The sequence below is a fragment of the Thunnus albacares genome, chromosome 8 (assembly GCF_914725855.1).
Source record: "Thunnus albacares chromosome 8, fThuAlb1.1, whole genome shotgun sequence".
In the NCBI taxonomy this organism is placed as follows: Eukaryota; Metazoa; Chordata; class Actinopteri; order Scombriformes; family Scombridae; genus Thunnus; species Thunnus albacares.
Window position 1 is genome coordinate 21,557,178 of NC_058113.1, and position 13,339 is coordinate 21,570,516.

The following is a 13,339-nucleotide window of genomic DNA, read 5'->3' on the forward strand; positions in this document are numbered from 1 at the left end:
AGCTGTTCTACACCACTTGACTTTTCCAACAACAATGTTCTCGTATGGCTGCGGCCACTTTTGTTCCTGAAACATTTGCCTGGCTGTTTTTCCACTCTTGTTTATACAATCTTCTTTTCTCTGTGATGTGTTGGATAAAGGTTGGTTTCTGTGTTTCCCCCCTGTTTGACAAAACAGTGATAAGGTGCTTTCGATGATGATGTTTGTTGACATTGTGGTGGTTGTTATGGTGATTGCCTCGGATTTGTGCACCGACACACCTGATCATCAGATTCTTAGCTCTGGTTTTTGGTTTTTGGTCATCTGGCATACCCACACCCTTACTCATTTGGATGACTTGGGTGTTTTTTTTTCCACACAAAGAAAATATGTCCGTCTCTCCTTTTCCCTTCTCTTGCTCTCCCCAGTTGGAACACATGCACCATGTATCGGTTGCGTTGTGTCTCCCATTCAGGACAGCTGCACTGGCTGGCTATCCCTAAGATCTCCTCTATGCCCACATACGCGCCCCACGCACCCATGCATGCACACTCCGTGAGGCCATAAGTCACCCTCTCTATACCACCTCCCTCCTCCCAAACTCACACACATGTACCCATGTCATCGCTGCTGTTGTTCCACCATCTACGCCCGGTTGGTTTTCTGCGTCTGAGCTAACTCTACTCCACTGTTCTCCACCCCCCCCCCTCCTCCATCCGATCTTCTGTCACTACAGCTGTGTGTCAGCTGTCGGCCTGTCCCAGTCTAGTCAAAGATGAAGTCGAAACACAGAGGGTCCACAGGGAAGACAGGCTGGCCTCTCTGTCTCTCCCAGCTGTCACTCCCACTTCAGACTTCCACTTATCTCAAGTTTTCTTTCCTGCCTCTTGCTTCACCACTGGACGTCTTCCTCGAACACGTTCAAAAGTAAAATATGCACAAGGAAGAGAGCTTTGAAATATGCTGATTTTTTTCCCTCTGTGGTGCACATAACATCGGTAAAATGATGTTGGTGTTGTTTGACAAAAAGCAAAAACTTTTTAATGAATAAATCATTGAGCACTACAGTATGTCATTGTTAAAAATGATTATAGGTGTTTTGATAGGATCTATAAAATCTCTGAATAACACATGCGATGATGAGGTTACTTCGCCCCTAACCAAGCACAGACCACATTTGTATCCACATCATCTAAAAATACTTTGACATCTGTCTTTCCGTTATATCTTGCTTATTGGTTTTCATTTCTCCAATCTTGAAGCTTCATCTGTTTGTTATTTATTCCAAACAAGCATCTCTAACTGGGTGATCCAATTGTGCGCCGTCCTATAAAGGGGAAAATAGGTTTGAAATCAGTAATTTGGAGAAATGATTGGCATCTCAAATACAGAAGGAATACAATTCACTGGGAGTAAATAGGGCCAGGCTAATTATACCATCTTCAATTACCATGCTGTTTGTACCCTTTCTAAAGGCGGCAAAGTATTATTGTATCACCGCATTCTGCTGCCAGAGAGAAAAACAAATTAGAGTGTGAAAGTGGCCTTTGTTATATGGCTCTGTGCTCGGCCCTCTGGGGTTTGGCCCATTGCTGAGCTTGCACGCAAAATGTTGAGAAATAAATGACTGTGAGACATGCTGCGCGCTTTGGACTAAGAGGATTTTATTGTGAGAGTTGAGTTATCGATGGAGAAGCTGGTGTGAGCTCGGCAGGCCCAGGCAAGAGCTGTATGTGTGAATGTGTAATGTGTATGTGGGAATAAAATCAATGGTGCTTTGATGGTGGTTGGTGCAGTTTCAACAAGCAACAGACAGGAATCCTGAAGTAGACATAAATTTACTGTTATCTCTTTTCTTCTCTCTGTGACAGGTATGCCTGTGGTCGTCAGTGTGTCTCCGGACAGGTAACCAGGTGTGTTGCTGCTGTCATGGCCCTGCCAACTCTGCAGCTGTTGCCTATCACTGTGGTCACAGTCCTGGTGGCGCTGGTGTCGTCTTCAGAGGACCATGAGTGGCACTTTAATCCAGGTAGGATGTCACACACACACACACACACACACAAGACAAAGAGAACATCTAAATTCAATAATTTTTGTGGGTTTTTTTCTCTCTTGAGTGTTTTTTTCCTCAAATAACTGCGGTATCTGAAACAGCTTGGCACATTTCAAGGTTGTTTTCTTTTATTATTCCTGCGAAATCAGACATGATTGCTCTTGCCCCTCTTCCTTTCCTCTCCACGAGCCCACTGCGCCAACATTCTCCTCACATTCTTAGATCAGTAAGGCTCATTCTCCATCCGCTATCAACAGGCTATCCTGTGTCCTCTCCTGTCTGCCAGCCAGTCATGTGTAATAGGAGAGTGAGACGGTGGGGCGGTCTCCCCCTGGCTTGCCAGGACCGCTAATGCACAGGCAGCTCATGAAAGTGTCAGTCAAAATGTCGGGGAAGGGAGCGCATGTGGGGTTACTGAATGTGAGCCAACCAGGTGTAACAAGAGGAGACTGTTTGCAGCACAGTCAACCTTATGACTGCAGCAGCTAGACAGTGAATGAGTCTAGAGCTGAAAGTATCGATTATTTTCATTATCTGTCAATTGTTATTTTGATTCATCGCTTAGTCTATAGAAATCCATTACATATTTACATTTGCACTCCCATGTGACGTCTGTAAATGGCTTGTTTTGTCTGATCAATGATCCGAAACCCAAATATATTGAATTTGTGATGATATAAAACAGAGAAGAAGGAACAAATCCTCACATTTGAGAAACAGGAACCAGTTAATGTTCGGGATTTCTGCTTTACACATGACTTAAATGAGCTGAAACGATTTTTCAGTTAATTAATTAGTTGTTTGACACAAACGATTTTGATATTTGATCAATTGTTTAAATAAAAAAAATGTCCAAGATGTTCTAGCTTCCCAGTTATGAGGATTTTCTGCTACTCTTTATCTTATGTCTTAAGATCTAATGTGTAAACAGAATATCATTGGGTTTTGGACTGTTGAAAATATCATGTTGGGTTTGAAGAGACTGTGAGTGTGGGAAACTGTGATTTTTAATGTGTTTCGACATTTTTTAGACCAAACGATTAACGTGATTAATTGAAAAAATAATCAGATTATTCAATAATGAAAATACTTGTAAACCCAAATTGTGGTGGATTTTTGGACTTATCATTTCCACATTAAATGAGACTAGGATGGGAAGCTATATTGGTGGAAAGGTCAGTAGATAGTACAGCAGGCACACACAAACCCACACAGTTTGCCTTGTAAAATTAACAGAATCAAGCTTGGCGATGCAAGAAGAAAGGTTTAGTGTGTGGGCTGAAGTTATATGAAAAATGACAAAAAGAGAAGGTGAATGCAGAGGACATCAGGAGGGATGGAGACAGAGGAGAGGTGATAAGATTGCAGATGACGGGGGTGTTGACTGGTGGTGTAATGATGATGTAATGAAATGGGCACCTGTCCGCAGGGCGTGGATGAACTGTGTGTGTATGTGTCTGTATGCTGCACCCGTTGGGGTTTTTAGGGTTTGTCATCCAGCCCAACATTCCAGTCCGCTGACTCAATGACAGAAAGTGAGTTAGATGCCCCCACCCCTCCTCTTTCTGTCACCCTCAGCCTCCCTTCCATATCACTGTCAGTACCCCTTTCCACTTTATCACTACCCAAACCCTCCCTCTGCCTCTCACCCCCCCTCCACCCAGTCCTGAGGACTGACTTCAGAGCGGATAGCTGGGTCATTGGGTAATCCCTGCCTGGGACCATGCTATCTGGATCACTTGATAATGCCTGTCGCTGGAGCGGAGTCAGCGCAGATATCCGAGACCTGTCTGTGTTCTTTCATTCGCCCTTCGTTTCTGTCTCTCTTTTGTTCCCTTCCTGCAAATCCCCAAGCAGTGGTAACCGGAACAGGGGCTGTGCTGAGTCCTTTATGTGGTATGGAGAGCTAGTTAGAAAGACAAAAGGAAAAAGGAAAGGTGACAGGTTGCTACATCTTACAAGTGGCTGCTTTATAAAGTATGTGCTTGTATTTTAAGATGCAGATATTATAGAGACTATATTTGATATAGTTATAGGACAAAGGAGAGTTTCAGATATTAGTGATGCAAAAAACTCGGATTACGTTTGACATGAAATCATTATTTCATGTAAAATGAGAGATTATGTAACAAATAAGAGAGGACAGGAACAATTTATTGGAGAGTTTGGTATTTTCTCTCCCTCCTCTCAGTGTCTGTGAGTGTTATGAAGCATGAAGTCCGGAAGTTTTCCCAGATATGACATAACAAAATTATGCTCCGTGACCAATGGTGACTGCTGACTCCCTATTGGAAAAAATAAAGTTTCCCTTGGACTTCATACGGATGAGAATGTTGCTCATGTCTCTATCCGGTCTTTGTCTCCCTCTCTCTCTCACTCTTTACTTATCTCTCTCTCTCTCATCCTTCCCTTACAGCTCAGTGTCGTTATGCCCTGGGGATGGAGGATGGCACCATCCCAGACTCTGACATCACTGCCTCCAGCGCCTGGTCAGACTCCACTGAAGCCAAACACGGAAGGTAGGAGATGAGTGTGTGTGAGAGAGTGTGTGCAGTGAAGGAAAATAACAGATTACGCATTGTTCATTACTGTAAGCAAGTAGCTTTTCATACTTTGTTGGTTACAGTCTATAAACTGTAATTCTAGTTCTGCTTTAACCCTTTACATACTATTCATATTCTGACCTTTCACAGTATCCCTTCATAATTAGTCTCTACACCAAACATCTAATGCCTACCTCATCGGTCATTAATTAATTAGCACTATGTTACCTAAAACAGGAGAACATAATAGCCATCATGATTTCAGTTAATTTTGTTTGTATATGCAACAGCATTTTTGAATGGTGATTTTTTAAATTTTGAATAAATAAGGGTCAAATTTAACCAGGAACACCCTTTATGTAAAGTTTAAAAATGTGTATCAGCTTGTATATTCTGGGTCACTTCAGGAGAAGTTATACAATTTTACACTAAAAGAATGGTGTTTAGGGGCTATAAGTAAGGGTTAAGATTTTTATGTTTCACTGCCCACTGATCACACCTTGCATTATTGATGGGTGTGTGTGTGTGTGTGTGTGTGTGTGTGTGTGTGTGTGTGTGGGGTCAGAAATGTGCTCTGTTGCTCCTGTAACCACACCCAGCAGTGATGTCACATTGTACTGACACACCCTGGAGTACGCTTCTACATCACTGCAGCAAGGTTGAAGGAGGTCAACATAAAACACAAAGGTTTTCAACTGGTGACAAGTCGCTCTTTGAGTAGGTTTTTGTTGAAGTATCAGACTTAATTACATTGTAAAGTTAAGAATCACAGAGCCTGTATTTTGGTTACAATTAAGACCATTTTTGGAAGCTTGCTGTGTTTCACATTTCAGGAATTATTTTCCCTATGAATCCTGGCAGCCATTGCTTTGTTGTTGTGGGCTAATGTAGACTTTCCAAATCAGCCTGCAATAAAATTGTCATTGCGTTAGCGTGCAACGACAAGTTTAACAGTGACAAAAATGAATACAGACTTGATGTTCGCTGTGATGGATTACACAATTCAAATAAGTTTCAAGAGTGTGCTCATTTATTTTCATACCATACTGAAATAAGTGGACACCAGAGGATACCTGGAACAGTTGAAAAAGCACTCATACATTTCTAAAGCTCTGTGGTTTGCAAAGTGATGCAATGTGAGTTTAGTAAGTGGACTAAAACATGCAAAACGATAGATGTGGCCCTTTAAATTCTTCCAAAGGAAAGATCTCAATTGGACAGGGATTGGTTTATATTCAAACATATTTTACTCTTTAAAGAGCTATTGTTGTACCTCATATTTGTTTTCAGTGCACCAGATTCCACAGATTCGAGTCTTGAGGATATTAAAGTGAAGTGAATGCAGAAATCCACCTTCTCTCTGAATAATATCTATGAAAAGTAACTGTACTGCAGTGAGATATTCTAGTACTTTTTGTGTACAGGAAGGTGCACATGTCACAGAGGACTGATGTGTTTGTCTGCATGCCTTTTTTTGAGTCTGTTGGCACCATGCTAAAGTAATTTGTCTGCAGTCTATTAGATTATGATAGAAGATGATAGTGTGTGTCTTTGTAAAACCCACTTGGTAATTATATTACCACCTTGTCTGTCTGGCATCGAGGTCAGATCCATGAGAACAAGTTAGTCCCGCAACACGCTACAGCCATGTGGATGAGCATTCGCAGGATTACTGTATGTGTGTGTCATATACTGTACAGTGTGTGTTCATTCGTCTCCACTCCTCTGTTGGGCTGGGTCTCTTGGCTGAGTGTCGTAACCATGTGGAAATGATTATTAGCTCCAGTTCTTTTTAAGAGACATCAGGGACACACTGAGAAAGAAAGGGAGAAAACAGAGAGAGAGAGCAGCGGACGTAAAAAAAAAAAAGAAAAAAAAAAAGAAGAAAACAAGTGAGTGGTGAATCACTGCGATGGTGTGTTGAAAGCAGGAGAGAAATTAATTTGAAAACAAGGTTTGAGGGAGGGTGTTGGATAGAGGGAGGGACCGAGGGATGCAGAGATGGTTGTTTTTTTTTTCATGGCTGCTGTTGCTGCTATTACTCAGGGGCAGTGAAATATCAGCATATTGGTCTGACAGAGTGGGGAAATGATGGAGGGAATAAGGGAATTGATAGCGAGGGACCGAATGGAGAGTTGGCTGCTATTTAGATAGGAAGCAAAAGACAGAAAGAGAAATAGGAGAAGAATGAGACACTTGGCAGAACAGTGTGCTGTAATGTTAATCCTGCTGGCTGGTGCATGGTGGACTGAACTCTGCCCGGCCACATTCCTCCTTTCTCCCTCCTCATCCTTCTCTCTCCCTCTCTGCCTCCCTCTATCACAGGACACTTTTGTGGAGCACTAATGTGTTGATATCATCTTGTGTTTTCCGGCTGCATGATCTCACCCACCGAGGGGAAAGAACGGGATTGATTAAAAATGCTAGCACCACTGCCAGTGTGACGGAGTTGATATAGTGATTTGTTTTGGCGGTCTGAGCAGCAGCTTTCATTTTGAGAGAGGCCCCACAGTGGTCAGAGTGCGGTTGTGGCCTGGCGTCTGCTCCAAAGCTTCCCGTCCGAGTTGATCCATCGTCACAGTCATTCAGCCAAGTTGTGGTCTTTGGTGTGGCCAATATGTGGTGGTAGTATGGACTAGCTTCTCAGAGTCGATCAAGTAAGGTCACACTGAGTGAAAATCTTTTAGCGGTGCATGTGTGTGGTCATGGCAGGCCCAAGGAGCTGTAAAACTGTGAGCACAGATCGGTCCTGACGTCCTACAACAGATCTTGTGAGATTTGAAGAATGTGGAAAAGCTTGTCATTTTCACTGTGCTTCTTTTATCTCTTTTCCTCTCTTCATGAGCCTCATGTGTTCTCTGCATTTTCCATCTGTGTGCTGTCTCTGTCTCTGTTGCCTACTGTGCCTTCACCCGTAGCCAGGTCTCTGCCTCTCTGTTTTTTCTCTCTTTCAGACAACATTGCCCTATTTATGTGAATATTCGGCTGCTGTGCAATCCAATATGTATAGTAGCCTAGAGGAGGTTTCGGGCTGTTTGTACTGAATTCTCATTGTACCTCTGCATGCTGCCAGCACTGGGTTTTGATGTAGTTAGTCTCGTTGTGAATGTGTTGTGTTTGTATCTCTGTGTGAATGTTTTGATGTGGGACTGGGATTTTGTGAACTTCTCAGTTATGTTTTATTTCCAATTTTTTAGTTGGTTTTCTCTTTTTTTTCGCTAACAAAAGAGGTCTCTCTCTTTCTCAGGTTGAGTACTGGAGAGGGGGATGGAGCGTGGTGTCCTGCAGGAGCTGTCTTCCCCAGTGGATCAGAATACCTTCAGGTCTGATACTCACGTCAACTTGGCACAGTCACATTTAGATTTAGTGCTCAGCACAGCCACTGTATTAAATAATGGTCAGTGGTTATTTAACGATTATTAAGTATAAAGCTTCACTGAACAACTACTATTATAACTGTCTCAACAAGTTTTTGTAACAGCTGTAATTCACTCAACGCCTTGCTTTAGAGTGATTTAAGAGCAGCTATGAGTTATTGTTGGGCAATAAGCACAACCTTATTACTTTAAGGAATAGTTAGACATTTTGGGAAATACCCTTATTTGTTTTCTGGCAGAGTTAGAGGAGACACGAAATATGAAGCTAGAGCCAGCAGCTGGTTAATTTAGCTTAGCGTGAAGACTGGAAACAGGGGGAAACATCTAGCATGGCTCTGTCCAAAGATAACAAAATCCGCCTATCAACACCTCTAAAGCACACTAATTGAAATGTTTTTGTTTGTTTGATTCATTTGGAGATAGAATAGTAAAAATTACAGTTTGTGGTTTATGGAAGGTTATATGAAGGACCTTTGGACAGAGCCAAGCTAGCTATTTCCTCCTGTTTCCTGTCTTTATGCTAAGCTAAGCTAACTGGCTCCTGGCTGTAGCATCATATTTAATCAACAGATGACAGTGATATCAATCTCCTCGCTCAACAACAAAATTATATTTCCCAAAATGTAGAAATGTAGCACTTTCAGCTGTTTATATACGATATTTTTCTCATTCTCGTTACTTTATCTGTATTCATGTATGTTTTCCTGTCTCCTGCAGGTGGACCTGCACAAACTCCACTTCCTGGCTCTGGTTGGTACCCAGGGTCGTCATGCCGATGGGCACGGCCAGGAGTTTGCCCGCAGTTACCGGTTACGCTACTCCCGAGATGGAGTGAAATGGATCACCTGGAAGGACCGCTGGAGCCAGGAGGTAAACAGGATGTTATTTTTGTTTTGTCAATAATAATAATAATAATAATAATAATAATAATAATAATAATGGATTCGGGAGAATGAATACAGTTTGGGTTGACTCTCCATTATTGATTGAAAATGACTCAATATCTGGTGGCTGTTGAGTATAAATGCAGTGTTCAAGACAGACATCTGTATTATTAATTTGCATTTGGTATATTTATTGAGAAGTGGGGCAGTTTGGCGTTGACCCAGTTAAACTTTGTCTTCCAGCTTTTCTTTTCAGGCAAAAGCAGCATTCATTATGCAACAAAAGCCTTACCTTGTGCCTTACCAAGGCACATCCTATTGTGTGTGGTAGTGTCCAATTTCTTTCTTTAGTGATCAGTTCTGGACTGTGTTTTGTATGACTATTACATCATATCATGGGTATTTAGACCTCTAATAAACAATGTTTGAGGGAATGAATCATACAGTGTGTTTCTCATGCAGTTATTGTTATACAACATTGCCACGTATCAGATATTCAGACATTGCAAGCCACTGTAAATCTTTGGGTTAAATGTGCCTGAGATTCAAACTCTAAAATCTGTTGATCTTCAACTTTTACACTTCAGAGTATTAAAGTTCAGTAATTTAATTTGAGCTCGTCTGAGATTAATAGAATTTGAAAACACACACTGAATAAAAAGTCAGAGCCCTCAGGCGATTATTCATTCAGCCTGATACGGATAACAAGGGAGACAGGCGATGTACTGTGCGATTGAATATTTGTACTCTCTCTCTCCAAGGTGGTGTCAGGGAATGAAAACACCTATGATGTTGTACTGAAGGACCTGGGCCCTCCCATTGTGGCCCGCATGGTGCGATTCTACCCCCTGGCTGACAGGGTTATGAGTGTTTGCCTTCGGGTTGAACTCTACGGTTGTTTGTGGAACGGTAAGTGTGTGTTTGTGTGTGTGTGTGTGTGTGTTTGTTTGAGGAGACATGAACAGACTACAGAGATGCAAAATGTGCCTGCCTTTGTGGTTACTTAGGTATTCATTTGATCTGTATACTCTGAGGCACGCTCGCCAGATCTTGATAAATCAGAACACATTTCATATGGAGAAGATGATGGATTTTACTATCATCCTCAATTTCCTCCCATATCGGATGGGAAAGAGGGGATTTGTTCGATGGTAATGATTACGAGTTTGTGTTTTGGCCATACATCCCGTGCATTGAGTTGAGGCATTGCATCAAATTTACAGCCTCAGCGGGGTGTCAGCACAATGATAAATGGTGTTGGTTTCCACGTTTCCTGAAGCACAACACTGACTAACCGAGTATTTATGACTGGCTTACCTCCTCTACTGCCCCCATTCACCTCCCTCAGACCTCATCGGGCTCCTTGTAAATAAGACCTGTCACTGAAGCTAAAAGCCCCAGTTCCTGGTCTGTCTTCAGGGAAACACATCTTTTTAAAAAATGCTCTGATGTGGATTGTGTGACAGTTTAGCTCAGTTCGTCCACAAGCCAGAGACGAAACAGATTCTACAGAGTGTCGGGTTTTACGCACATTGAGTCTCATCCCGTATCAGATCACACAGTATGGCGACACAAGGTCCTTCCTTTGTTTATTATTCAAAACTCAGTTTTGACCCACTTGACCCTCATGCAGTCTCACACAGGTACATCTGAGTGCATAATCACATACACAGACGCTCATTTATGTGCAAACATAGCAGTACTGCTACACACACGCACACGCACAGACATACTGTAAATCTTATGTGAAGCATTGTTTATTATGATTAGCAAAGCGGCGGGCTGTAGTCAGTGTTGCTGACGTCACCCCTGTTCTCAGGGAGCACGCTGATTAGCTGTATATTAGAGCAGAGAGGCTTGAGTTTCACCGGCTAACGGCTGCTCAGGCCTGAGCAATGGACCTCTTCGTTTGTTTTACTACTTAAAAACCAGCTGTAGCTGTTTCCCTGCGGCAGTGATTACTATTGAATGTTGGCTTGGTAAATGTGTAGCTACCCATGATGAAAGTGAAAAGCCTTACAAATTAAGAATACTTCCCATGCTGCTTGTGCATCTCGGTCTGTCTGTTCAATAGAAAACAACAAAAAGCATGTTTTATTTTTATATGACTATTGATTTGCATATTTCTTCATCCTTCTCTATCTCTGTTTCTCAGATGGGCTGAAGGCTTACACAGCTCCAGTGGGTCACGTCATGCAACTGTCTGGCATGTCTGTCTACCTAAACGACTCCACCTATGATGGGAGCACAGAACAAGGGTAAGATGTTCAGCCGCTCCAATTACCATACTTTATCATAAACCGCTCCCCTTATAGTTATCATGGAAATGTAAAGACGCTGCCTTGTCTGTGAAACACTGCTTTAGCAAATACAATCACGCTAAAAATGCCCAAATGTTACAGTCGACATTGTGGAGTGAAATGTGACTCGATCAACCAAACGCTTCTCCACAGCGCTCATCACATCTGTTAGCACTGAAGAGAGGTCTTAGCCGACTCCTTTCTTGAAAGTTTATTCTGGTGTCTCCCTAATCGAAAGGGAATGACATTATTTTTTTTAGTTGCTCAGGGATTTGAGGCGTGTTTCCTGGCCGTAGTGATTTGGCAGGGAGCTTAAAGAGGGGTGAACTAGAAATTGGCGTGGGGGCGGGGGGGTCCACACTTGCATGGGTTGTGTGGTTAATGGGCCTGAAATGTTTTGCTTGTGAGTGAGCTAACACTTTTGATGTAATCCAGATGTATTTGTAGCAGATGTGTGTGCGTGTGTGTGAGACTGAGAGGGTTGGGAGCAGAGTGACCCTTTTGGTGACCCTGTTTTGTCGCTTTGTTTCTGTTATGGTGTGTTTGTATGTGAAGAGGGAAAGATGCTGTGAGGTTATTGTGTGTGTGTACGTGTGAATATGTATACCAGCTCCTTTGTCTGCATCTATGTATGAATGCTTATTTATGCACTTTCCGTGCAGCCACATGAATGTATTTGTAAATAGAAGGTGACCAGCAGTCTGCAGCGTGCAGCGTTATTTCTGCACAGAGCCACGTTAACCCCGACAGTACTGTGTGTGTGTGCAGGGTGCAGTTTGGAGGCCTGGGTCAGCTGTGTGATGGCGTCCTGGGGGGAGACGACTTCATAGAAACAAAGGAGCTGAGGGTGTGGCCAGGGTACGACTACCTGGGCTGGAGCCGAGAAGCTCTTGGGCAAAGCGGCGTGGACATCGAGTTCCACTTTGAGAAACCACGTCGCTTCCACAACATGCAGGTAGGCAGTGAAAGATATGTCTGTGTTTGTGGGTGCGTTTGTTATTAAATGAATGTGAGGAGGTCATGCAGGACGTTGTTATCCCTCTTGAATCTTAGATACCATCAGGTTGCCTGTAAATCAGAGCTGTCACAGAGGCTAAAAGCCCCAGTCTGTGTCTTCAGGGAGAGCATCTCTTTAAATACACTTTAATGTGGACTCTGAGGCAGTGTAGCTCAGTTCATCCACAAACCACATATGTTTCCTCGAATCCCTAAATACCCTTAAAAGGAGTGCCATAGTACTTGAATAGTTACAGTACATAACCGCAACATCCCGGGTTCAAATCCGCCTGGGGATCCCTGTTGCATGTCATAGTTCTGTCTGTTTTTCCACTGTCAACTGTTTAATAAAGGCAAAAAATGCCCTAAAAATGTATCTTTAAAAAAAAAAGTTTTCAGAATTTAAGGTCATAAAATGTCTTAAAAATCTTATTTTTTATTATGGTAGGTCTTAAAGTTTGAGGTGATGCCTAGTTGCGTGAGAAATATCTCCCCACAGGATTCACTAATTTGGTGTTCCGTCGTGACTCGCACCAGTTCAGCTCTTTCTTTCTTTTTCTGGCAATGTTTCGATCATTTCTCCACAGGCAGCCTGCTCTCACCAAGGTAACAGGATTAAAGAAGTACACAAACCAGTAAAGATGATGCTCAGCTAAAGACAGTTGGCCATGGGTGTTCAGAGGAGACTCAACGCCCTCTGTTATTTCTGATAGTTGCTAGAATCTGGATAATAATGTTTGTAGTGTGGAGCCGCAACGGCCAACATGTGACATGAAAGAGAGCAGCGGACTTTTGATTTGGTGACTGCTTAGCTAGATTTCACAGGTTTAACGGACTGTTAAAATGGATGAAAGGTAGATATACCGTAACGTGTGTGTGTCTAATCTGGAGAATTAACTATAGCCGAGTCTTTGAGTGCGGAACGACCAGAACAACCTCATTGTTTTACAGTGTTGTCAAAATGAACAATTCTGAGCGAATTGTAATTAAAATATAAATTAAAAATTAAAATGCAAAGATTTTTATCTAATGTAATGCATAACAATGGGACACGGTCCATTGCATTTGCCATTAATTTAATTACCTTATGTGATTTTACATCTGGTTGTTATACGGAGATACAACTTAAAAGGTTCTTAAAAAGCATTAAATTTGATTTCAAAAAGTGTGCAGCAACCAGAGATTATGCAGAATCCACTTAATGTCA

The 13,339-nt window shown here is 42.3% G+C and overlaps 1 protein-coding gene across 4 annotated transcripts in view; it reads left to right on the forward strand.

The window, feature by feature from the left end:
- Nucleotides 1–13,339, forward strand: part of ddr1 (discoidin domain receptor tyrosine kinase 1) — a 40,550-nt gene that overhangs the window by 9,909 nt on the left and 17,302 nt on the right. For all 4 annotated transcript variants that reach the window (XM_044360077.1, XM_044360075.1, XM_044360078.1 and 1 more), the window contains exons 2-8: nucleotides 1,851–2,008; nucleotides 4,449–4,551; nucleotides 7,823–7,898; nucleotides 8,670–8,822; nucleotides 9,598–9,745; nucleotides 10,992–11,094; nucleotides 11,905–12,091. In XM_044360077.1, coding sequence (XP_044216012.1) covers nucleotides 1,909–2,008; nucleotides 4,449–4,551; nucleotides 7,823–7,898; nucleotides 8,670–8,822; nucleotides 9,598–9,745; nucleotides 10,992–11,094; nucleotides 11,905–12,091 — 870 coding nt within the window. In that variant the 5' untranslated portion in view covers nucleotides 1,851–1,908. The remainder of the gene's footprint in view (nucleotides 1–1,850; nucleotides 2,009–4,448; nucleotides 4,552–7,822; nucleotides 7,899–8,669; nucleotides 8,823–9,597; nucleotides 9,746–10,991; nucleotides 11,095–11,904; nucleotides 12,092–13,339) is intronic.